Here is a 24,770-nt window from a genome sequence, read left to right as displayed (position 1 = left end):
TTCACCTCAGGCAGGTTTATTTTGTGCACAAACATCCATAGGTGGCAAAGCATAAGAATCATAACAACTTCATCGGGACTTGATTTTGAAAGTCTGTGTGTAGATGCACTCCTGGACCACATTTTCTATATTTGGTGTGTTTGTGTGCAGTGTTATCACGGCGATCTAAAGTGGAGGTCCTTGTCTAACTTTAGACAGTTCGCGTGGATATGCAGCTCTGCTCTGCCTTTTGACCCGCTCTCTGTTTGCCTTGGTCGGGCACAGGAATTCGCCTCAACCTCTCGTGCCCACTGCCAGCCTGCCTGGCACCACCAGATTTATTTTTATTCTTTACAAATTGAATCTTTGCTTTATCCTTATTGACACATTCCAAGACTGAGGGGAGCCTGATTGCATTCAAGGACTCCAACAGGAGCAAATTTGTGTCCTGATTGCCTGCAGAAATTAAGCGGAACAGCTGATCGGTCTATAAGCTGCTGATGACAAGACAAGCCGGTTCCTTCCCAGTGATATAAAAACATCATGGAAGAGACAAAACAAATATCAGAGACAGTATCTTAAAATGTGTTCATTTTTATTTTAAAAAAGACATTAAATACAAATTATATTTTGAATCAAAATCATTTCCTTTCTCAGAGAAAATAATAGCTGTGTGATTTCTAGTTTAGTATCGTGAAAAGCTTGAATCAAAAAACTCCTTGAAGGATAAACTTGAAATGAAAAACAAAATACATTTACCCGTGAATAGAGAGATTCTTAACGTGACCAGTAGGGAAAAATGATAATAAAAAATAAAAAGTGACATTACAGAAGTGTGACCCTGGCTCTGCAGTAACAGACTGAGGCGGGATGGCTGGGTGTGCATGGAGAGAAGTGACTTACTGAGAGGTGAGAGGTTCACTGGCCTTAAGAAACAGTGAACTAAGATGACCAGAGACCTGAGTGACTGACTGACACAGATTTTGCCAGAGGCTGAAACTCGCCCGCTGGGCACGGAGCTTACAAATGACACTGCTGAGCAACAAAAGGAAAAGGTTCATTACAAAATAAAACATTCATTAGTGATTATATTCCCCAAAATACACTGAATCATATAGACTTTGCTGTGCAATCGGTGAGTCACTGAATTGTTCATAAGAAAACCTAGTTTGGATCAGCTTATAATTCTTTCTTAGATAAATAATTTTCATTTTTAAGTACTGTACATGATGTCTAGTCAGACACATAGCTGGCCAGGAAATAATAATAATACTATATATAAAAAGACATACTTACAAATATTAGGGAGGGAATAGCTTAAACATATTTTTATGTATGTTCCTCCCCTCACATCAAGTCTTTGAATAGATGGGAAATAGCACCAACAGGCTGGTTGTAAGTTGCTGCTGTCTATTAAAGGAAGTGTACAGCCGATTTCATGCTACCAAGCTACTGGGCAAGCATTCTTTATCGGCACTCTCTCCACTTTTCAAGTCTTTACACAGGATGTGAGAGAGCATCGGGCAGGAAGCTTCTCGGGGAGGACCCTGCCTCCTCCCTCAGACCCCCTACCACTTGTGTGAATGCATATTTGGTGCTGTGTCCACCTTGTGGAGATTTGTTGGCATACGATCATGCACGCATTTTTCAAAGAAACAAAAACAACAACAACAAAAAAGAAAATCGTTGCATTGAATGGAAAATTTCTGAGGGGTGTTCGCTAAGTTCGCTGTCAGAAGTCCTGGTGTAGCTTCATTTTTTTCTTTCTTTCTTTTTTTTCTCCTCCCTAGGTTATTATTGTTTTCTTACAGTATCACACTGTTTCATCTGACATTACCTCGAAGGAAAGGTATGCAGATGCAGATAGGTCCAATTGTCTTTAACTACATGCATTGACGAGTAGCGGCACAGCTAAAGTGCTTTAAGTGCTTGTGCTTGGGCTTGAAGCATAGGGGCAGCTGGCACCTGCAGCAGAGTGGGCCGGTCACACCGGGCTCACCCCGTTCAAACAAGCCTACACCAGGTTGCACCACTGACAGGAAGAGGACCGGAGGTGGGCAGGGTGCTAAGTGGGGAATAACAGCTCGGGTTAGTGGATTGGAGATGGGACGGGATCAGGCACACAGACAAGGACAAAGTTTTAGACAGGGGGTAAAAACGTGTAGAGGATGTGGAGGATCTCAGCACCAGAGGTGCATGATGGACATGGGACAAGGACAGGGATGAGGACACAGGAGAGCAGGTTAAATATGGAAAGCCAATGAGGTCATTATTCGGCCACTGTACGATGACTACAGTGCCAGTGTGTGTCTCTTTTCGCTGGTGAAATGTAAGAAAATAAAGTTTAATCAACTCTTTCCCCCACTTTATTGAATACAAAGTTTCCAAAGTGCTCGAAAAACTGAATCTCAGCTTTCCAATATAGTAACATTGCTTTTGGAATTTCTATGGAGGACAAAAAGGTTGAATATCTTGCTGTCCTGTACGGCGACTACAACGCCAAAACCAGGTAGCGATATAAAACTATATAAACAGACGGATAAAACATCGAACGACAGGGAAACGGAAACAAATAATGACCTCATCAGCTTTCTATAGTTAGAGCCATAGTGGAACACGGACATGGATGTGGACAGGGCCAGACAGAAGACAGACTAATCTCACTAAAATGATCCCTAAAATTGCAGGGCAGCATGTGAGCACCTCAAAATAATACTCGAAAAGCTTGTAACTTGCTCTTTCACTATGAACAGCAGCGGTAGTTACCTTGGATTCACAGCAGTTACAGTGGATTCCATTGGCAACCCAGAGTCACAAAAAAATGTCCATGGAAACTTCTCAAACCACTGCTGTAGCAAAGTCCACCTCTCTCCCGTCCATTTGTATGAGTGATATGTTCCATACATTCATATCGTTGCCAAAATATGGTGAAATACACAACTTCTCTTTGTTGATAGCGCAGCTAGCTTTTTAGCTTTCTAGCTTTCTGTCATTTGCAACTACACTTGCATACTAGCAACAAAAGGCAAACAAACAGCTATATGTGCTAGCAACAACGGAAGCTGTGTCTTTAGCCATATTTTGGTGCCGTGTGACTTCAACATCTAACATCAGACTAACGCCTGTTAGACTGAATTGCCACCTCATGGCTCAGAATGTCTGCAAGGAGTAGCGTACTTAGACATTTGTTGTGAAACTATCAGCAGTGGAGCAACAGTGAAAACGCTGATTATGCTGGAGGAATGGTTTCAGAAGTTTCTATGGATGTTTTCATGCTGCTTTTACAGGGTCACCCTTCAAATCTATTGTAGCTGTTTTGAATCCAAGCTAACTACAGCTGCTGTCCTCCACGAGGGTGTAAGCTACAAATTATTCAGAGCCACATTTCAAGCCTGCGGGGGACGAGTATTTGATACTCAAAAGGTAGATTTTCAGTGAAGTACTCCTTTAATTGAGGACTACAGAGGGTAAAGGGGAGGGGAGGCATGGAAAGCTGTTTTTAAGGCACTGTAACTGCACGGTTTGCCTCCATTCCCTTCCCAATTGCAGGGCGAGGGACAAGCCAGAGGCAGCAAGGAGGACCCTTGGTGGATAAGAAGTCAAAGCCCTGCCATCCCATAATCCTTCACTTCAAAATGGACCCTGCGCCAGAGAGCATTTTATCTGCATTGTTTATGGAGCAGGGGCTGGGGCTGGGCAGTCTGACATCTCTAAACTGAGCTTAGTGACATACGGCATTTACACAAATAAACACTTTTGGGACAGCGCACACTCACACGGCATCTTGCACATGACATGCAGCTGTGCACACGTATGTTATGCAGGTGCTCACACATTAAGACAAACACAGACTCGCGGTTACACGCTCACAGACAGACACACACAATAGAAGCGGTGGTGGTGCGTTTTTTTTTTGGGTCACAGTCACAGTCCTCTTTAGTGAGTGGAAAAGTCCCTCCTTCCTCTCTCTCTAAAAGAATAGTGCAGATGGTAGGATTCTCTCTTCCCTTTTTCTCTCAGCTTTCAGCTTAATTGTTTAAAAAAAAAGAAAGGATAGAGGCTCCCTAAGCACAGGACAGATAGCTGTGATGGACAGGAGGCTTGGCCGGTCGCCGAGGCTGTGCTCCACCCCTTCCCCCTCCCCTCCCCTCCCCTCCCCCTTGTTCTCTCCCTAACTCTCCAACAGAAATAGGACCTGAAATAAAAGGTCCAGAGCCCCTTCAAATGTTTACATAAAACTACATGCAAAAGCAAAGTAGGCTCTCTTTCTTTCTCTCTCTCTCTGTCCTTCTCCCTTCTTCTCCCCCTTATTCTCTGTCCTCCTCTCTCCGTCCACTCGTCGTCCCTCCATCTCTCATTTGCTCTCCAGGTTATAGCACTGCGTCTCGCCCCGCTCCCTGCCGTCGTAGCCGGGCAGAGGCTGCCCGTATTTGTCCACGCACCAGCAGTAGCCCCGCCTCCTGCCTTTGGACGGACGGCACTGCAAAGAGAGGTTGAGGAAAAAAATTAGTATGCTGCTTGTTTGCTTTTACTAGACACTATGTGAAGATTAACGTGTGCAGCCTTCAACACGAGGGATTGCACAGACAGGTGGCACCAGCAGGGCATGGACAAACATCACTCAACTAGCTCTGACTTCCATCAGAGGAAAAGACTGGAAAGGAGGACTTATCACTTTGAGACACACTGTGAAAACAGATTAGTCTTTCCAAAGTGAGGACTTACCCTGACACAGCTTTATCAACACCACCTTCAACGTGCATGTGTATATTATAATAAGACTCTATCTCTCTGCTGGCTTTTTGGATTTTGGATGCTTGTCAGGAGGCCAAGTCATGCCTCAGCAGAACTCTAATAAGATAAACATCCTCATCGATAATGGAGAGGAATGCCCTGCTGTCTGGAACTGTCTCCTAGTTTTTATGTGCAGAAACTATCAGAGATAAACACTGCAGATGATGCAGCTGCTGGCCTTGTGAAAGGCGATAATACATGTATCAAAATCAGAGCGGGAGAGCCTCGCGCAGGCATCCACGTGTAACCAGCATGCTGTTGAGTTTGTCCTGTCTATGAGCTGTATAGGAGTTTATTTATCAGGCTCATGTGCTCCTGACCAGGGGTGGTAAACGATGAAAAAGTAGATTATTTTCAATAGAGAGGGGCAGGAATGAGGAATGCACTGAGTGAGTGAGAGTGAAGGAGTGTGAAGGTAAACATGGAGTTGCTAAAATATTTGCCAAGGCCACTTGGAGGGCTGCAAGGAAACCAGCACTGCTATTCTGAGAAGCTGGCAGACACTCAAAATCATCTGGAGCTGATTATGGCCTGCGCGTGCACGAGCGCATTGCATGTGTGCACATAAACACACACCAGCAAACATGTAGGCGCACACAAACAAGAGTTGTATGTTCTGTATGTATACATAACCGCAACCTGCTCACACATATGTGCTCACACACACACACACACACACACGCAGTAATATCAGATGTTCCACTTTGTAGAGTGGCAACTTTATGAGCTCCATTTGGGGTACACATGATGAGGTGACCAGCCAGCCGAGACGAACGCCTGTCTGTCTCTCTACCTGTCTCGTTGGCAGCACAGTCTGAAAATAGTGGATAGTACAGTATATGCAATATATGCAGTCTGTATATATACAGTATATATATTTGGCTCTGAACATCAGAACACTGGATTTCAATTGAAACCATGGCTCTGAAGTTCAATTGCTCACTTTGAGCATAAAAGGACTGTAGGTGGTTTTGCATTTTTAGCCAATTTACTACAAACAACTTTACATCACAACTAATGATTCTGGAAATTTGAAGGTACTTTTTCTGCTTTACCAGGCACCCATTAGTCACCATTAATTTCTATACAATATGAAAATCAATTAGCAGACTCTTAAAACTTGTTTCTACAATCTACAATCTGTAGCACTGAACATCAAGTCTACATTATTGTTATGAGTTAATGCATTGCAGACATTTCAAATTAATCTGCATTACCATGCAATGACAATCTAACACTCACAAAAACTATTGCAGACTTGATGTTCAACATGATCGATTACACAGTTCAAACAAGTTTCATTTTCATATCCTGCAGAAATGAAGGGAAACCAATGACTGCCAGGGAAGGAAAAATACACGACACGACACATGATGCATTTGAAAATGGTCGGCAAAAATGTAACGGAAACACGATTTGCAGGTAAGGATCTGATATCCCCAAACACACTGGTATGTATGGTGTTTACATCCATATCGAGACTGTCGGTCTCCAAAACAATCTATATTCACGTTTTCCTCATAGGCAACCTCTTGCAGTTGTGTGAATGACTGTTGATTGATTGTGCTTTCATCCACAGCAAATTATGTATTTTTGTCTCATTTACATATGGCAATGTGGTTCAATGTCGTGCTCAAGGAAACTTCCCCCTGTGGACAGGAGGAGCTGGGAATCAAACCACCAACCAGCTCTCCCACTTGAGCCGCCCCAACTACTCTCAGTACTAAAGGTGAAAGTAGCATGACAATGTTTGTACAACTACAAAAACTCAAAAGTGCGAAACTCACAGGCAGACTTGTGTCATTTAACACCACTAGATAGACAACACAGCGGGGGCTTGCTGAGCTGAAGAGCAAATGTGAAAAAAATGCTGCTTTTCTTAAGAGCTGATGCATACTGACACTAGGAAATAGGACAGTGGTGTAAACCGACATGCGATGACGTGTCAAGACTCTGCTGGTGTGTTGGCTTACACTGATAAAAAGACGTGAAAAATCGTCAGTGTGTTGGCATTTACATGAGGAGGTCTGGGTGGATGGTTGGGCGTACAATGCGTTTGACTTCAACATCGGAGACTGTAATTTGTGTCGCATCCTCTACCAATAGTCAACATCAGTTTATTTTGTTTATTATTTTCTTTCCAACAGTTTCATAAGAAGATCAATACCACGTTCATGTCTGTACGTTAAGCATGGAGCTGCAGTTTATCCATTGCACAGAAATGCTGTGCCCAAAATGTAGTAATGTTTAACCATGACCACAACTTCCCAAACCTTAACCAACTAGTTTTAGTTGCCTAGACTAGACCTTAACCATAAGGTTGGCACATCACAAAATGCTAATATGACACATTTTTTAAGTGGCATATATGGCACTATCAAACGACATATGTTGCTGTTAAGGAATGAGACCCCGTACATCTTGGGTGAACAGTGTAGGATTCATAACACTTTTTACTCAGAAGACAACATAAAAAGGACTACACAAGAGGTCTCATGTAATACCTATTTTGATTTCTTTACACTGGCTTCCCATCAAATTCAGAATCCAGTTCAAGTTTCACGCTTAGAGCCTTGCACGGTCAGACACCTGCCTACATTAAAGAGCTACTGCAGCCCTTTATCACCTGTACGAATCTGAAGTCCTCTGATCAGGGTTTGTTGGTTGTTCCTCGCTCCAGGCCCAAGACAAAACAAGACTGTGCTTTTGAGGTTGTAGCTCCTAAACTTTGGAACTCTCTCCCATTGGATCTGTGGACATTGTGGATGCCTTTAAGAAGCAGCTCAAGACCGATTTGTTTAGACTTGCTTTTGTTTAGTTTTAGTGTCTTATTTAATCAGAATCAGAATCAGATTAAATAAGACACTTAATCTTATTCTTTTTATGTTTTTAGCTTGATGTCTACATTTCATGGCTGTTGCTCAGTCTTTTATTTGCTATTTTGTCTTGTATTGCGAAGCACTTTGTGACATCTGCTTTTGAAAGGTGCTGTATAAATAAATTTACTGACTTATACAGCTTATCAGGTGGGGATGTAAACACCTTCAAATTAAAGCACATAATCAGCACTTTAATCTCAATGTGATTGTTTCATTTAAATTCCAACAGAGTGTAGAGCCAAACACAACTCTCCTGATACTTACGGACTACACTGTAGGCGGCTGTGCAGCGACACAGAGGCAGACAGACACCGAGGCAGACAGACTGACGGGCTTTAGAGTGTGACCAGGTGTCTGTTTCCGGCATACTCAACATCCACGTGCAGCCTGAGTGCATGATCAAAGGCAGCTTTATAGAGACAGAGGCCCATTAAAATACCAACAACTACTGCAGCAGTCTGGGGGCAAGTACGCAGCCCAACACGCCCCGTTCTCACACACTAACATCATCGAGGCATTTGTTTCGGTGAACTCAGTTTTCCTACCTACCTACCTCTCTTCCTCCTCCTCCTCTTCTCTTACTTTGTTTTCTGTCTCCCTCTCTCCTCTCCTCCCTCCATTCCCCCCCACTGTGCCATCGTCTGAGTCTGCGGCCAGCTTCTATTTTAGCCCTGACCCAGTGGACAAGACTGCGGAGAGGAGCTTAACATTGTGTTCCTCTGCTTTGGTTAATGATGATTGAGTCCTGTATGTGCCTGGTGTGTGTGTGTGTGTGTGTGTGTGTGTGTGTGTGTGTGTGTGTGTGTGTGTGTGTGTGTGTGTGTGTGTGTATGGGAGGGTTGAAAAGCCATAAGAGAGGCAGAAAGGAGAGGAAGAGCAAAATGTGCATGTGTGCATTCCCCTGTTGCTTGGCTACCTTTGAATTTCCATTCAGTCTCTCTTTCATCTGTGAACTATTAGCAGTCATCTCAAGCAATCCTTTCTTTACTGCTTCAATCTACACACACACACACACACACACATTGTTAGAGAATGCCGAAGACAGCCAAACGTCCGCTGAGGACTGGGCTGTCACTTTACTACCTATGATTACAGGTTTTCAGTGTTTTACACAACTTTTTTGTTGCTAACATTATTTTTGCACTGGTTTCCTTTTAAAATACACACCAATCTTTGTAGCTTAAACGAATACTCCACCAAAAATATTTTTAGTAAACACTCACCGCCCGTGGCTCTAATAAGTTTGTAGCTTCCTTTGATTGATGACGGTTACAGTACAATATTTGGATGATTGTTTTTTGTCTTTTTTTTTTTTTTTTACATAAACACATAACATAAACATGCATTTTTGATAAGGATCTTTTAAATTAGTTTTTTCTTCTCGATGTTGAATCCAAGCTGATTATATTTGCTGTCCTCCATGAACAAGCAAGCTACAAACTTTTCAGAGCACCTTTCAAGCACAGTGAGGTGAGTAGTTGATACTCAAAACATAGTTTTTTAGAGGTGTATTCCTTTAAGGTGCTCACTAATCCTAGCACCCTGAGCACCCCTACAGAGTCTGAACCTCAGCTCAGAGGTCAGCTCAGACCCCGTGCCCCATATTCTCAGGCTTACAGCCCCGGCACTGGACCTGCGTGGTCCACATGGCCGTCACTAAAAAAAGGACATTTTATCCACTCCGCACATTCATAATGCTACCTTTATGGGGTGTGTATGCGTGTGCGTTGTGCGTATGAATGCGTCCTCTTGTGATGCAGGTCTTTATAGCTAATAGCAGCGCCGCAGGGCTTCACGGACATTAAAAAGAGCCTGGTCTGACCACAGGATAAACACAAGCTCATAAAATGCAATGTGTGTGTGTGTGTGTGTGTGTGTATAGGGGCGCACGTACATGCATTTGTGTAAAAGAGGGTGCATCTGTGTGTGTGTGTTTGCAAGTGCATTGGGAGTAGCTGCAGGATATTGCTTTTTCTAAAATTAATGTTTAATGAGAGTCCCTATAAATTCAACTCCAGAATAATTAGTGTTTGTATTAGAAGAAGACTTTAAAATAGGAGCCTAAATAATCAATATAAGTAATGATTGGATGTGGTGAAAGACTTTTTGGAAAGAGAGATGGTATGACATGAGGGGAAGAAGAGGACACTCTTTCAATGGGACATATTTAGTCGATTCTCTATTAACAGAAAATGAATCAATGGCAAATCTGATTACCACCTCATTTATCAACTAAAACTACTAACTTCCAAATATTTTCATGTTAAAGCTTCCCTAATGTAAAGTACTTTGCTCCATTTCATCCATTATCTATAACTGCTTATTCTTAGAGTGTTGCAGGGCTGGAGCCACTGGGCGAGAGGCAGGGCACCCAATCACAGGGCTAACACATAGAGACAAACAACCATTCACGCACACAGTCACACCTACGGGCAATTTAGAGTCGTCAGTTAACCTAACCTGCATGTCTATGGGGAGAAAACCCACGCACCCAGAGAACGTTCGAACCCACAACCGTCTTTCTGTGAGGCGACAGTGCTAACCACTGCACCATCAATTTGGAATGTGCTAACTTGTGACAAGAATTGTTTTTGACATTTTAGAGACTATAGGGCCACATATAGTCAAATATACTATTTGTTCAAAAGAGATGCACATATGTGACTCTTTTTATACTACACTGGGTGTATAGTACGAACTCTAGCGGACATTGTCAGATTACAAAAAGAAAAGAAATTGATAGATTAATCAATAATGAAAATGATGATTAGCTGAAGCCCTAAACATATCATGATGGGGTATCAAAACCTCTATATTTTTTAATATACACTTAAATATGTCATTGAATGCTTGGCCAATTTCCTGGTAACTTATTCTTTGATAAGATATTTACTGATCTACTCTTATTTTTAAGTCCTTGCACAGTTGCTTGTGTTAAGATAATATATATATATATATATATATATATATATATATATATATATATATATATATATATATATATATATATATATATATATACTGATGCTAAAAAAATAGTTTGTAGAAAACATTCATATAACACGTTTATATTCTCAAACAAATGTATGACAAAGTATATTTTTGTTTTCAGTACTGAAACTTAGGTGCCGTATTAGCACTGGTACTGAAAAATGTTACTCTACCCTATATATTATGCAACAGCCATGGCAAAAAAATTACTCCATATCCCCCAGTGAGAGGGAAGGCGAGGTGGATTAGAAATCCAGGGAGGGAACAGAACGAGGGAGAGAGACAGAGTGAAAATAGCTGTCTGGGTCCCCGAAGGTTGGCCAGTTATTATAAAGCCATTGTGGTTGGTGTGTACGTTTCCACAGATCCTTCTGAGTCACGCTCAATAAGTCAGCCCTTATGGGCCTGGCACTGTCAGGACCCAGTGAGGGAGGAGGGATAAGGGTACGCAGGCACCTGGCTCACATCCTTAACCCACTGCCTCTTCCTCTTCCTCCTCCTCCTTTCAACACACACACAGTAAACTTTGAAAGAGTACACACAGACAGAGACACTGTCGTCCCATTCACAACCCTCTGCGGGGTGATTCCTGGCCAAACAAGGAAGGAAAAGCCAGGTGGGCGGAAGGGCAGGATGGACAAAATGATGGAGCGGGCAGGCAGAACAAAAGACGGGTGGATGACTGTAGGCAGGGCACAATGGGGGTAATGATGGGTGGGTGAAATGATGAAAAAGAGCCTGAAAGTAACAGAGAGAGAGAGAGAGAGAGAGAGAGAGAGAGGAAAAGTGAGAGTGTGATACTTTGAGGGGTGTAATGAGTGGGTCAGTGTTGGGCATGCATGGCCTGAACTGGGATACTGGGCCAATTCATATAACTGCTGCTAAAAATAGGTTTCTCAGTAGCCGAGGTAGGGCTAACACTGCTCAAACTTCTCCTACAGTGCTGTGGCACTCATATTACCAGCAACATATACACTGAAAACCACACACATACATGCATATGCTTTTTACCTCATGATAGTTGACACTTAAAACAATATTCTATCCCAAATCAAGTATCAAAACTCACTACTTTTGTCCTTCATGGAGAACAGAGGCTGCAATCGGGTTGAATTCATGTCAATTACAACAGATTCTAATAGTCAAGACAGTTCCTGTAATTTTCCAAAACCGACAATCACAAAGCGATTGACCAGGTGTGTGGTGGTGAGAAAGTATGCAGGATTTCAACTTTTTATTATCGTCCCTCTCTGACAGCAGGCTTTTCGTCTCGCCTTTGAGTGTGGCTGTTCTGAACAGCTATAAACACTTTTTCCTTCAGACGTAGTCAGACGACACATAGTTAGTTTTGAGTGCACCCCAACCTTGATCCACGTCTCCACAATCCACCCGTTTGTTCATGCTCAAATAGTCATTGCTTCCCCAAAATATGGCTGGATAAAAGCTTGCACAGTTAGCAGCTTAATGACCAACTAAGCCAACATACAGTAGTCACAAGTGCCAAATGTGAGGAGCTACAAATGACAGCAGTACAGCCATATTTTGGCAGAAAAATGACTGTTTGCAACAATACTGAGCAAAGTATATGGAGTGGACAGTGAGGAAGCACATTATGCTGCAGGAATGGTTACAGAAATTTCTATTGTCATTTTGATCCATTTTTTCGGCTGTGAAAACCAATGGATCACCATTGGAATCCATTGTAACCGACATGAATCTCATCTGACCACAGTTGCTGTTCTCTATTTGCCCTTTTTGCAATGGCAGAGACTTTTCCAGGAACCCAGAAACCTTTATAGGAACTCAGGAACCTTTTCTGCTTTTTGACTAGAAGAACCTGTTTACAGTCTTCCTGTCTCCTGTTCCTGCCCGCCAAAAGTCCTTGCTCCGGAGTTAGTACTTTCTGGTGGGCCCGCAACTATGGATGTAGATCTGCAGTACTTACTTACACGTACTGTCCTCCCTGATCAAATACATGCCTCAAAACTGATTCAACTTATGTACTGTATTCATTCTTGCTTTTCTGGCATTTCTAATCTCCATTTCCACCACTGCACATCTCCTTAATTGAAACATAATCATAGTTCTGCATCAGAGAGTAGAATACAAAGAACAACCCATTGCATGGAAAATTTACATCTCAAACAAACCCGTCACTACTTTTTAATCTGTGATTTGTCTGCTTTGCCTAATCTTTGCGGTTCTTCAGAAGCGGTTGTAACCTCAACACAAATGTACTAAAGGAACTTTTAGTCTCCTTTTCCACTTCTGCATGTCTCACACAATGACTCTATGCTGTTGTTTCTTTGTGTGTGAAAACCGTTACTAGTCTAGGGGTTACTGGTCTAGTTTGCCTAATCCTCACAGCTCTTTAGATGTGGTGAAAACACAAACAGGAATGCACAAAAGGGACTTATGTATTCTTATTTTAGTTCCTGTTGATCTTTCATTCCTGGAACTCCCGGTACTTGGTTTAAAAGCCGTGTTAGTTCCCAATTTAATTCCTGGTTCTACTTGGTGGAAAAGGTCCCTATGAAAGATGAAACTACCAGCTTTTATCAGTCATCTTTCAACAGTTCGTGAGTATTTGATATTAAAAGATTTATCACTTTAAGATGCAGAGACAACTTGTGTATCATGTGTATAGTTATGCCCCTTTATCCTCTTCTCAGTCCTTCACCCCTCCCTCCAGCCCTCCCTCCCACCTCCTCCCCCCTTACTCCCTTCTTTTCACAGTATTGTCACCCTAGACGGTTCACACGGTCTCCTCTTCGCTGTGTTTCCGGTCGTAAATCTCTGCAACACACCGTGAAGGCACAACACCCTGCACCCCACTGGCCCTCTGAGAAAAGGGCGACAAGGGCTGGCACACTGCTGCGCGCGCACACACACACACACACATACACACACACACACTTAGAACTGACACTTTCCTGGTAGATATTTGTTGATGAAATCCAGGAAAAGACCGAGGAAGAGTCTGATTTTAATAAAAGTAACAATGAAACCACACTTTGGAGACTTTGGGAAAGAGTGAGGTAAGAATCCGAGGGTGATTTTATTCTGTGTGAGTGTCTGTTATGGCTCGAGTTGGTCTCTGACTCATGGTGCTTGTGGGGGGTTTTTTGGTGACTCATGCGTTTCTCAGAATGGGCTCTACTTCAGTGGAATCCCTCCGATAAGGCTCCCAACCTCAGGAAATTGGGTGGTGTCTCAGCAAAGCCCCACCACCCCTCCCATCCATCCGCCACCTTCCCTGTCTCACCCCTCCTCCCCTCAGGTCAGCACGTCACCCACCAAACTACTACTCTACTACTTCTCCAACAAATTTGAGTTTCCTCGTTTTTTTCCCCGTCTTACAAATGAGCAGGCCATGGGTGGCCCGAGTCTGCTGTACCACGGACAAGAAAAACTAGACCAGTGACAGCCTGTTTGTTTTTTTTACCTCACCAACAGCACCCCACACCTACACACCCTCACCAAAACTACCGCCATCAAACAAGCGCCATACATACACTCCCCTGCCGCCACATCTACCGTGCCACACACACTCCCAGACCACATTCTTACATCCCTACCCCCCACACTTTCCCACACCACACACCCACAAACACACCTGACCGACTTCATTTCCTGTGAGGCATGAGTCAGATGGCTGCAGTGCATTTACCGGAGTAATACATGGTTATTAGCCATTCTGATAATATAGTGTTGATGTGGCTGTCAAGGCAACCCGAGCTGCAAAAAAAAGGGGGAATTGTGCATGTGTGGGTGGGTGGGATGAGTCGGTGAGGATTCTTTGGAAGTGTTCAGGCATGCGGTGGGTCTATTTGCATGTCCGCAGGTGTGTGTGTGTGTTTAAGTGTGTGTGTGTGTGAGAGAGAGAGAAAAAGAGAGACGAAACAGCAGGGAGAGCCATTCACCTGTTTTTTCTTGTAGAAGCCCTTTCTGTCACAGTTGGGTATGCGGAAGCCTCTTGGGTTGAGCACGTTGCTGATTTTAAGACTGCTCAGGATGCTCTCCATCTCCCGCCGACACGGCCCCTGGCGACACGGCAAGCACACCCCGACACAATATTACACACTCATCCTTACACAATAACAGACATGAAGAACATGAGGAGTGTTCATGCAATTACAGAAGTTTATGGTGAACACCAGAGTCTATAAAAGTTAACCTCCTGAACCCTGAATGTCCCATTGACTTTCCCCATAGGTAGTTTTAATAATTTTCCCATATTGTATGTTCACATATTTTTGGTATCTACGTGTTCAAATCCTCTAAGCTATATGATGATTATATTAAGAGGTATACTAAAACTGAGGATTTTCATGGCTGCAACATCACATCAAAATTAAATAATCTTAATGTCTTCTCCCTTTTTATGCAAAAGTCCCCAAAATTAAGTCTGGTAGTTTTGGAAGCTTTGAGATTTTCATAAGGAAATGTGAACAGTGCTTGTCTGAGCAACATTGAGTTGCAGTGATGATCCCACTGTTAGGTCCAGGTTGAAGAGGTTAAGTCCAAAATTAAACATCAGCTTTCTGGAAAAAGTTCTCTTGCAAAATTTTTGATCGCATATAATCAAATATTAATTGTTTAAATGATAATACATAATAGGCAGTGTGGAGTCTTGGACCAAAACTTGCTATGTAGATAAATGTTTTGATTAGAATTTCCCCATACTGTTTGTATCTTGTGTTTTTCCTGCATGTGCATGAGGCTGCACATGCATACCACCTACCCAGGTTGACAGCGATATGCATTCTTGACAACTGCATAAGCCAGGGTGGCCATCCATGTGCCATAGAGAGCCAGTAGTCTATAGGGACAGCAAATTACTTCAGCAGGTGATTTCACTGAGTTCTCCACATTTATTAGGGGTGCTAATCAGTGGGTGGCATCTTGGGTTGAAATTTAAAAAAACAGCAGACTGATTCGCTACCCGTTGGCCTAGGAGTTAAAGCGCTGACCATGAACTGCAACATCCCCAGTTCGTGTCCTGCCAGGGACCTTTGTTGCGTGTCTTTCCCCATCTCTCTCTCCCCTGACTTTGTCTTTTCGCTTCAATCAGCTCTCTAATAAAGGCATAGAATGCCTAAAAAAACATTTAAAAAAGTTGCAGACTGCTGTCTCTCCATGGCATATGGTGATGATGTCTATCGACAGAGGTTGGTGGTAATTAGAGAAAAAAAAAAGAGATAATAAAGTACGTAGTAATGAAGACATTGACCAAGCCAATGATAACAAACTTGGGGAATGTTTTATGAGATAGAAAATGTATTCAATGTTTGTTTCAATGTTCATATGGGCACATGACAATTGTTTTTAGACAGCCTTGAAAAAGTGTAAACCTATCCTTTAAAGACATACACAAGGCTGTTAAGTGTGAAGTATTGAATGTAAAAAAACAAAAAAAAAACTAATTTAAATCACCACCGGCTACCTAAGGTGTTAAGAAATATGATAACACTAGCACATTTTAAAGGTCAATAAAGACAGTTTCTGGTTTACTTGGAATCCAAAGAACTGTCACACATTGCAGTGCATGGACTATCATCCATTTTTGTCAGTTTAAAAAGACAAGACACAAATACATGAGGCTGCACTCTGTTCACGTCACTCCGAACAGCTAACAGTTGTGAAAGTGGCTGCGTTTCTTAAAGGCCAAAACATTGGGTAACAAACCATAACTTGTCCAAATGTAAATTGTGTATACAAAGTACACTAATGCACTAAACTAGCTAGCAATTGAGCAAGCAAGCTAACAGGCTGGCTTGCAGTTTTCAATCGGTTCGGTGTGGTTCATAACGTACATTTTCGAAAGGCCAACACTACTGATTTCAAATCTGAATTTGTATTACTGATAGCTAGTGAGCTAGCTAGCTAACAAACAACAAAGCAATGGTTTTCAGCCACTCAATCACCGACTCTCTTCTTTTTACCAAGTGTGTGATGTGTGTTTATGATTTCTGTTTTCGAAAGGCCAACTTTATTAATTTCAAATTTGAATTTGTCCAAAGGTAAATATCATGTACAAAATACAAGAAAGCTAGAAAGCTAATGAGCTGGTAAAAAACCTGTCTGCTTTCAGCGTCTCGATGACAGACTCTTCTTCTCCCTGGGTATGAGATTTTTATGATTTCTGTTTGTGAATTAAAATTTTTCTTTGTCCAAAGTAAAATATTGTGGACAAAATACAACGTAGGCAGAGCTAACTAATTAGCCAGCACAAACCTAGCATGCTAACGATTTTAGCTGCTCAATGACAGACTGTCGCCTTTTCACCTTGTGTGTGATGTTCATGATTTCTGTTTTCAAAAGGCTAACATTATCAAGTTCAGATTTAAATTTGTCCAATGGTAAATATTGTTAACAAAATACAAAGTGGCTTGAGGATTAATTAGCTAGCAAAATACCTAGCAAGCTAACAGTTTTCAGCCGCTCAATGACAAACTCTTCTTCCCCTTGGGTATGTTTAGTTCATGACATTTAAAAAATGTGGTTGTCAGTGTACATTTTTTTATAGAAAGCAGATCAGTTTTTTTTATTTTATTTATTGTTAAGGGACCATGGACAATATTAAACAGAAATGTTACTACTTGATGTATTGTAACAGAGTTAGCTTAAAGCTAATTTTCACCTGCCGCCATAGTTGGGTCATGGTCAACTGTCTTTATGAACCTCTGCCATTACTGTTTTTCCATCCAAATAGCAGCACTATAACATCTTTAACATTATTCTTATTGCCTCTGGGTGTGACTTACATACTCAGTCTCCCTCTTGTTCTCCAGGGAGAAGTTGTGCATGTCCATATTGGCTCCTCCTGACACTGATTCCACCTTGTAACTCTGAGTCTTCCTGTTTTGATCTTTCTGGATCAGTTTGTTGTGCAGCGGAGGCCTGGTGTCCATCGACCCACGACTGTGCCCGCCCTTCACAGTCGCCACACCAGGTAACACCGTCATCGTTGCGGTCACGTTGGCACAGCCTTCTTCTACCTGATTTCTGGCATTCTCTGTATGGGTAAAGGTAAGTCATCAGTTTTCAAATGTTTCATACGTTTTGAATGACGCAAAAATTCGAACAATTCGTAGCTTCCGATTCAGAGGCTAAGGGGAAAGATAAATGATGAAATTTAGTGGCTGATTCTCTTTTTTTTTTTGTTTTTCCTCCACTTATAGGTGTGAAAAAGCGTTATATAGGCTATTGTATTAAAAGCCTCAAGACTGTTTAAAACCCACTTACAGATTTGTGAAAAAAGGGTGACTTCGCCACTTATTTTGCATTGAGACTACATAAGTAGGAAAATCACTCCCTTTTTTTATAGATAAATAAAGGTTTCACAAATCCTAAAACTAGTGCTGACCGATAAATCCATGGTGGAGACAGTGAAGATAACTCAAAGATTACTCGAGTTGAGGACAACTACACTCGATACTGTGCAAGTGCAATAAAACCTTAGCGAGTAAAAAGCCAATATACCTGTTCAACAAGCATAAACATGTAAACATGTAGAAAGCGATATTTTAATCTGCTCTGTCTGCAGTCTCTCATATGTTTTACACAAGCACAGCAGGCTAGCTAAGCTAATAGCGCATCATTACAAACAAGCTAAAAGGAAGTATGTATGTAGTCTAACTGTTTATCGTAGTTTGCCACATACCTTAAAACTTGGCAAATTCTTGTAAACTTAGCTGCTGGCTGAGTCAAACCAGTCCCTCCCCTCTCTACCAGCGGTACCTGCAAGTGAATCACAGCAGCAGCAGAGGGAGGAGGACAGGAGAAAGGACTGATACTGACTGATGTCTGTGTTCTTCATTCTTTCTGAATTTCACTCAGTATTTTGATGTATATGTATATGGTGTTTTGGTGTATATGATTTATTTTATTAACATTTTAGATTTGTTTCCAGTGAGATATTATTGAGTTAATATAGTGACTTTGCTAGAAACAATATTTAGATATATTTAAAATATTAAATTCTAATCCTGTTCCGAATTTAAAGACAACCAGGCTGACATAGGTACTGTACAGCTAATATGCACACTTCAATATTTGTTTATTTATCGCAAGTCATCGCAATATTGAACAAAGTTATCGCACATTGCAGATTTTCTTCATATCGTGCAGGCCTACCCTAAAACAGATTAGACTTTTATAATCTTACAATAATCATTTTTCACAACTCTATGTGGTGCAAAAACTGGGAATCAGCTCCTAAATATCATAATTTATTTTTTCCTTAATTAACTTTCCCCTTAACCACAGAATCTGAAGGTACGAATCGAAAGCTAACTCCAGCGTCATGGAGTTTTATTTTAGTTTACAATTGTGATAAAACATTGTAGGCCTAATAAAGGATTATGAATGCCTGCTTCTCTTAATCCGACAGAGAATTCTTGACTGTCTAAGAGAGGCCTGTTTAAAAGAGACAAAATAAAGTTAGCTCATTGCCTTGTGGGCTGTTTGGAGCCAGAGATGAAGCCAAGTAATAAACAGAAACATGACGATTTCATATCCACAAATTTCCACAGCATACAGACCGAGAGATACAGCCACAGAGAGGAACTGAGTGTAAACAAGACTTTTTAAGGATGCTGTGAAGAAGAAAATGTTGTGTATGTGTTTATATGTGTAGGGTGGGGAATAGGGCAATGGGGCTAAAAGAGGAGGAGGTTAGGGCAGTAAGAGGTAAAGTGGAAGATGAGGGAGCAGATATATTAATAGCCCGTGGTGCTGGCAAAAATTCCTGTCAAATCGTTAAAGACAGAGTGGGGACCATCTGACCGAGAGGAAGAGAGGAGGGGGCTCCAAACACTCCTCCCTAATATAGGAGAGGACCAAACAACCCGCCATGTGCCACCCGGTTGGCCACACCACCACAAGGCCACAGTCGAAGGAACTGAGGTCCCAAAGAGGCAGAGGGATGATGGGAACACACATGCAGTGGCTCACACACACCCAAACGCAGTTTTAAACCATTAACTCAAAGCAGATTTTGTGTTGGAGCTGCGGTGAGGGCGGCGGACGGGCATGTAGGGGTGTAGCTCGTGTGGGCAGGCAGGCTGGCAGCCCACCCTTTCTCTGTGACCACCTGATCAATTAGTGACGTGGTGGGGCTTCAAAGTCTCCCAGGCTCTCCAGAACTTAGAACAACAACATGCATGTCAACAACAGCATCAACTGGAACAAAACAGAGTCAGAAGGCAACAGATGCTCTTTAACTTGATACAGACTCCACGTTTTTTTTCTGAACTCTGCAAAAATGTCCATAAATGTCCATAACCAAGTAGGCTACACAAATATTGAGCCATTTTTAAGATTCCTGCAAGCATTAATTTTTATTGTCAATATAAACTTTTATATAACCTTTCAAGGAAGTCTGGGGCATTTTAGATAAACACATTACGCAATTTGTTTGTATAATGGCACAGGGGTAAACAGCACAAACTGCGGTGAGGAGAGCTTGTTAATGTCTGGGAGGAGAGGCTGCTCTGGAGCTGGGGACTGATGGCGGTGGAAACCACTGGGCTGCACTTACACACTCTGACCAACAGGGGTGCTTGTGATCACCCCATTTCCAATACTGGAGATACTGTAAATAAGCATGCATTGATACCTCTCACTGCTGCTATTTATTGTGTTCTGCTGTACAAGCCTGAGACATGATGGATCTCTTTGCTTCCACATTGGAAATAGTGTTAGTTTTTTCTCATATCAGAGGCTGCGAATAGTGATAAACAGATATAAAATGACACAGAAAGAGAGGAAGAGACGTAAAGAAAGAACTATGCAGGCTAAGTGACGGAAGTGAAAAAGTAAGACGAGTAAAACAGTTTGGGCAAGTTGACGATGGTCTGTGAGTGTGTGCGTGTGTGTGCACGCTGGTGGATGCATAAGCATGTCTGTGAGTGTGTGTATGACAATGTGACTGCTGAGTGCTTGCACACCACACATTACTGTGGCCAAACCAAATAACCAGCAAGAAGAAAACACACACAGAGGCTCCTGGAGGCCTGACGTCAGCAGTGCCTAAACACACAACAGTGTGTATTCACATGGAGGTGGCATGTGTGCCGTTTCATCAGTGTGAGCAGCATGCATCCATTCACACACAACACCATGCAGATATAAGGTCTCTCAATATGAACAGAGATAGCATGCAATGACGAAATTTGAAATTGGGCTCAATGATAATGACCTGTGTCTAAATGAGTCTGTGTTGGTTGCTTATAGGGAACTAGGGAACTCCCCCCCCCCACACACACACACCCGAGATTCTTTGGCCCACATCCTGGACCAGGAAAGCAGCAGCACATATTTTCATGCTGTGTTCAAAAATCCATGAGCTTTACTTGAAGGAAAATAAGGACATTACAGAAGACAAGGACATGGTCTGCGCTCAGCCTCAGCTAAATACTGTATACTTACAGTATGTATGTGGCATTCCTTAACTATTGGTTTGAGGGAGCCAGGCTGTGTTTGTGTGTGTGTGTGTTAGAGAGAAGGAGCTGTGTTGTGCTTTTCTTAAAAAAACAAAAAAAACAATCTGTGAACCCCAAACAACAATCTTTTAATTTCTTGAATTTAATTTTGCATTTTACGCACGATGGAAAAAGTGGCCGCCTGGTTGGAAAGCAACGATTAATTGCTGCGTAAACCTCCAACCCGTAGCTGGTGTTACCCACTCAAACTTTCAGGAGCCTATGGGATTTGTTTAACCAACGCGAACACATCACTGTGCAACGTCAAACCTCCCCTCTAACCCCACGGCTAGGAATAGTGTTTTACATTGCGGCAGGCTGCAAAACAGCCCAGAGAATACATTTAGCGCATGCTTCTTTGTGCCTTATATCTTCAGTAGATCAGTCTGCATCTTAATCTCATCCACTATCGATACAACGCACTTAAGCGGTGTTTCCATGAGTAAGGAACTCCCCAGACCTTCTCAGCAAAGAGCAACACCTCATTGGGGGTGCGCCTGTCAAAGCCACCAAATCACAACACGCACAAAAAAAATCAACAATGTACCTGCAAACCATGAAAAGCACACATGAAAACACCGCTTCTTACCCTGTTTTTGTGCCGGTATGACAATGCTGTTGAGTCTTTTGGACGCGGCGCTGGAGCACACTCCCCGTCCCTCCAGCAGAGCTTGCAGTGGTCGGCTCTCCCCCGGCTGGTGCTGGCATGTCAAGCCGGAGCCACAGCGCCCCGTGTACACTCCACACGCCTGTCCCTCACCGAGGGCGCACGACATGCAGCAGCCGCAGCCGGGCTCTCTCACCCGCTCTGCGCAGTCTTTCGGCAGCGGCTTGCACAGCAGGAGCGCCCCGGCGTCGCACGGCTCGCATCGGACCACCGGACCCACGGTGCCGGCGAGCCGGGCGAACACAGCCAGCGCGACGGCGAGACAAAAAACACAGAGACCGGGCATTCTGCCGATTAAGCTGGTCACAAAGGGACAGTATGTGAGTTGTCACGTAGGCTTAAGGGGACTCTTTGTGACACAGCGAGCCGGCTAGCCTTCTCCATCTGTATTTTCTTTTACGCGAACTTCTCGTTTTATACAGGCGGAAAAAAGAGCCAACAAGTCACACCCTCCTCCGTATGAATAATGTAAACGGAGGTACCGCTACATCCAGTCTGAGGAGAGAGCAGCTCAAACATTCAACTCTTTTAATCCCTTATAATAATTTACTTAGGACTGTTCATCTGCAGCGCTTTCATGCTCTCCCTGTTCTGAAAAAAAGAAAAGGTGTTTGTTTCTATCTGGAAATGTGGCCTCTTGTGAAAAGACACGCAAGTAAAGTGAGCTGCAGATAGCATGGAGCTTGATAGTGTTGATTACTTGTCTCTTCACTTTCTGTAATATAAATATTTTCTTATGTTACAGATAAGATACACATCTAGATTTCCATCACAGAGAGAAATAAGCTGCACCAGAGAGGGCTTCTTCCATGTTGACTGTTCCCAAACCTCTGGAGGTTTCCACACCACTGGCCACATCCCCTGCTGGCATCAGTGGTATGTGAGTGAATGCCATTGGTGGTACCCCCCACATGCAATACTGATAAAACATTCCTCTGGGCAGGTGTGTAGGTAGCCTCCATATTAACCCACTAAAACAATAATTGCTTTGCATGTAACCTGTGTGTGTGTGTGTGTGTGTGTGTGAGTGTGTGTGACTACATGCTCAGTGGTGGGTGCAGCTTTAATAGATATTGCTTCACTGTTCTGGGTTGTAGAAGTTGCAGTGTTCAGATGCACATGTCAGTCAGAACACCAGACACAGCTACCACGCACGTGAAGACCAGACTGCATACCTGACACTTTTGCCCAATTAGCTTCAGAAGCAGTGCTCACCTTTCACATACCCTGAGCAGACCTGGTGATATGGCACTTTGCAACACCCCCCCCTCCCTCCTCTGAGCCGACCACCGGCAAGCATCCAGACCCCCTGCACCTTCCGTGCTGTACGCCCCCCGTCGACCTCACAGGATTTGAAATTATTAGAAAGAAAATGTTCCGATTCTGCAGGCTCAGCATTGCCCCCCTGTCCGGCATATCCTCCTGTTCTGCAATAACAAACGCGAGAGGGGGGTACACACTGAGAAAATAAAGCAATCAGTATCGGCCATTGTGTGATTTCCACCACAGAAGCAGAAAAAGTGTTGAGACTGCATTATGAAAAACAAGCAGAGGGTAAGGAAACACCCCCGGAATAGCAAGAAACGTCTCCAGCTAAGATTAGCGTTCTTATTACTTGACTTTTTTTTTCTTCTCCTGCATTTTTTCATGTCTGAAATATTAAGCTTTTGACCTTTGGCTTGTTTATTGTCTGCCTGTCTGTCCAGGCGATTTACCTAAAGCACCCTTACCGTCTAAACTAATTCAGCAAAAAGACACTTTTGGGAAACTGTGCCCTCTTTGTGTGAATACAGTACAATCACAGTTTATTTTGTCATACCGTGAAGGTGACAGGGTTCATCTGTATGTGCTGTATTGTTTTCCTGGCTGAAGATAGCTGCTAAATCGGTCTTCAGACAATATATAAAGAGCCTAAATTGATATGACATTCTTAAGTTTTCTGACATTTTTGCTTGATCAGATATCATGCAATGTAGAAGAGATGGCATGTGATGAAGGTCAACCAATCAGAACATAACACAACCTTGACCTTATCCTGCACATCCACTGAGATCCTCCAGATTTCAAGGGTCAGAACAGAGTGTGTTGTAATTTGCCTCAGGACAGTTTGGGTATAATAAAAAGATAAAAACAAATCAAACAACTGCTGGCACAAACCTGCATGTCTCATTTCCCAAACCATATGTTCAACTCGTCTATGTTTGCAGCGAACTGCAATAAAAGATACTATTTGTCTTACTCAATGATCTTGTCTTCATCTTGCGTATGCACCTTTGTCTTTCAACCTCTCTGTTTTCTCCGCCTCAAGGAAACTGATATTCTCTTGTTATTAATCTCTCCGTTGTTACAGCGTCTCTGGCTCAGTCAACATTCCTCTGTGTTACATTCCCACATTGCAGCACATTTCAGGCCGTAAATCATTAATTGGAAACCTAAAGTCGATGACGGTCCTCAGTAACACTGGCACAATGCACTTTATAATTTGAGGTTTTGTGGGAACGAAAGGATCTGGACAATTTATTTGTTTTACTTCCTCCACATGTGATTCAAGCAGCAAATGTTCTTGCTGTCAACATATGCTGGCTTCATATGTGAGCTATATCATCAGCACACGCTGCACTTGCTGACCATGTTATGACCTGTATATCACTTCATACAAAAAACAGACATTTTAAATACGCACCATGGATCATGTTGACAGCACTGTTATTTAGTGTTTTGTCAGTTGGATGACTTTCAAGTTCATCATAATGTGCTACAGTTGGTCTACAGTATGCTTAAAGTGGATCTTGTTTTTGTGTTTTTCACCATCAGTGTAACAGTTATTAACTCAGTTTAAGGGTTGAAATTCTTAGTCAACAAAATTGTTCTGTTTCTTTAACACGGCAGCGGCGGATGGCCGCCCACCATTGAGTCTGGTTCTGCCCCAGGTTTCTGCCTCTTAAAGGAAGTTTTTCCTTGCCACTGTAACCA

The 24,770-nt window shown here is 42.6% G+C and overlaps 1 protein-coding gene across 1 annotated transcript; it reads right to left on the bottom strand.

The window, feature by feature from the left end:
* Window positions 1-555: 555 nt before the first annotated feature.
* Window positions 556-22,219, bottom strand: igfbp3 (insulin-like growth factor binding protein 3). The gene is made up of 4 exons (XM_044200965.1): window positions 21,720-22,219; window positions 17,411-17,661; window positions 14,567-14,686; window positions 556-4,459 (listed from the first exon to the last, which is right to left on the bottom strand). The coding sequence occupies exons 1-4, from the start codon at window positions 22,081-22,083 to the stop codon at window positions 4,334-4,336; spliced, it is 861 nt and encodes a 286-aa protein (XP_044056900.1). The 5' UTR covers window positions 22,084-22,219; the 3' UTR covers window positions 556-4,333.
* Between the last annotated feature and the right edge of the window lie 2,551 nt (window positions 22,220-24,770).

Source organism: Siniperca chuatsi, linkage group LG6 (genome assembly GCF_020085105.1).
Source record: "Siniperca chuatsi isolate FFG_IHB_CAS linkage group LG6, ASM2008510v1, whole genome shotgun sequence".
NCBI classification, from domain to species: Eukaryota; Metazoa; Chordata; class Actinopteri; order Centrarchiformes; family Sinipercidae; genus Siniperca; species Siniperca chuatsi.
The sequence above is the reverse complement of the archived record's forward strand: the minus strand, read 5'-3'. Positions and strand labels throughout refer to the sequence as shown.

Coding starts and splice junctions, on each gene's coding strand:
- igfbp3 (XM_044200965.1), bottom strand. CDS start 22,083: ATGCCCGGTCTCTGTGTTTTTTGTCTCGCCGTCGCGCTGGCTGTGTTC. Junction 17,662..21,719: donor CATACCGGCACAAAAACAGG/GTAAGAAGCGGT, acceptor TTACCCATACAG/AGAATGCCAGAAATCAGGTA. Junction 14,687..17,410: donor ACAAGAGGGAGACTGAGTAT/GTAAGTCACACC, acceptor CCGTGTCGCCAG/GGGCCGTGTCGGCGGGAGAT.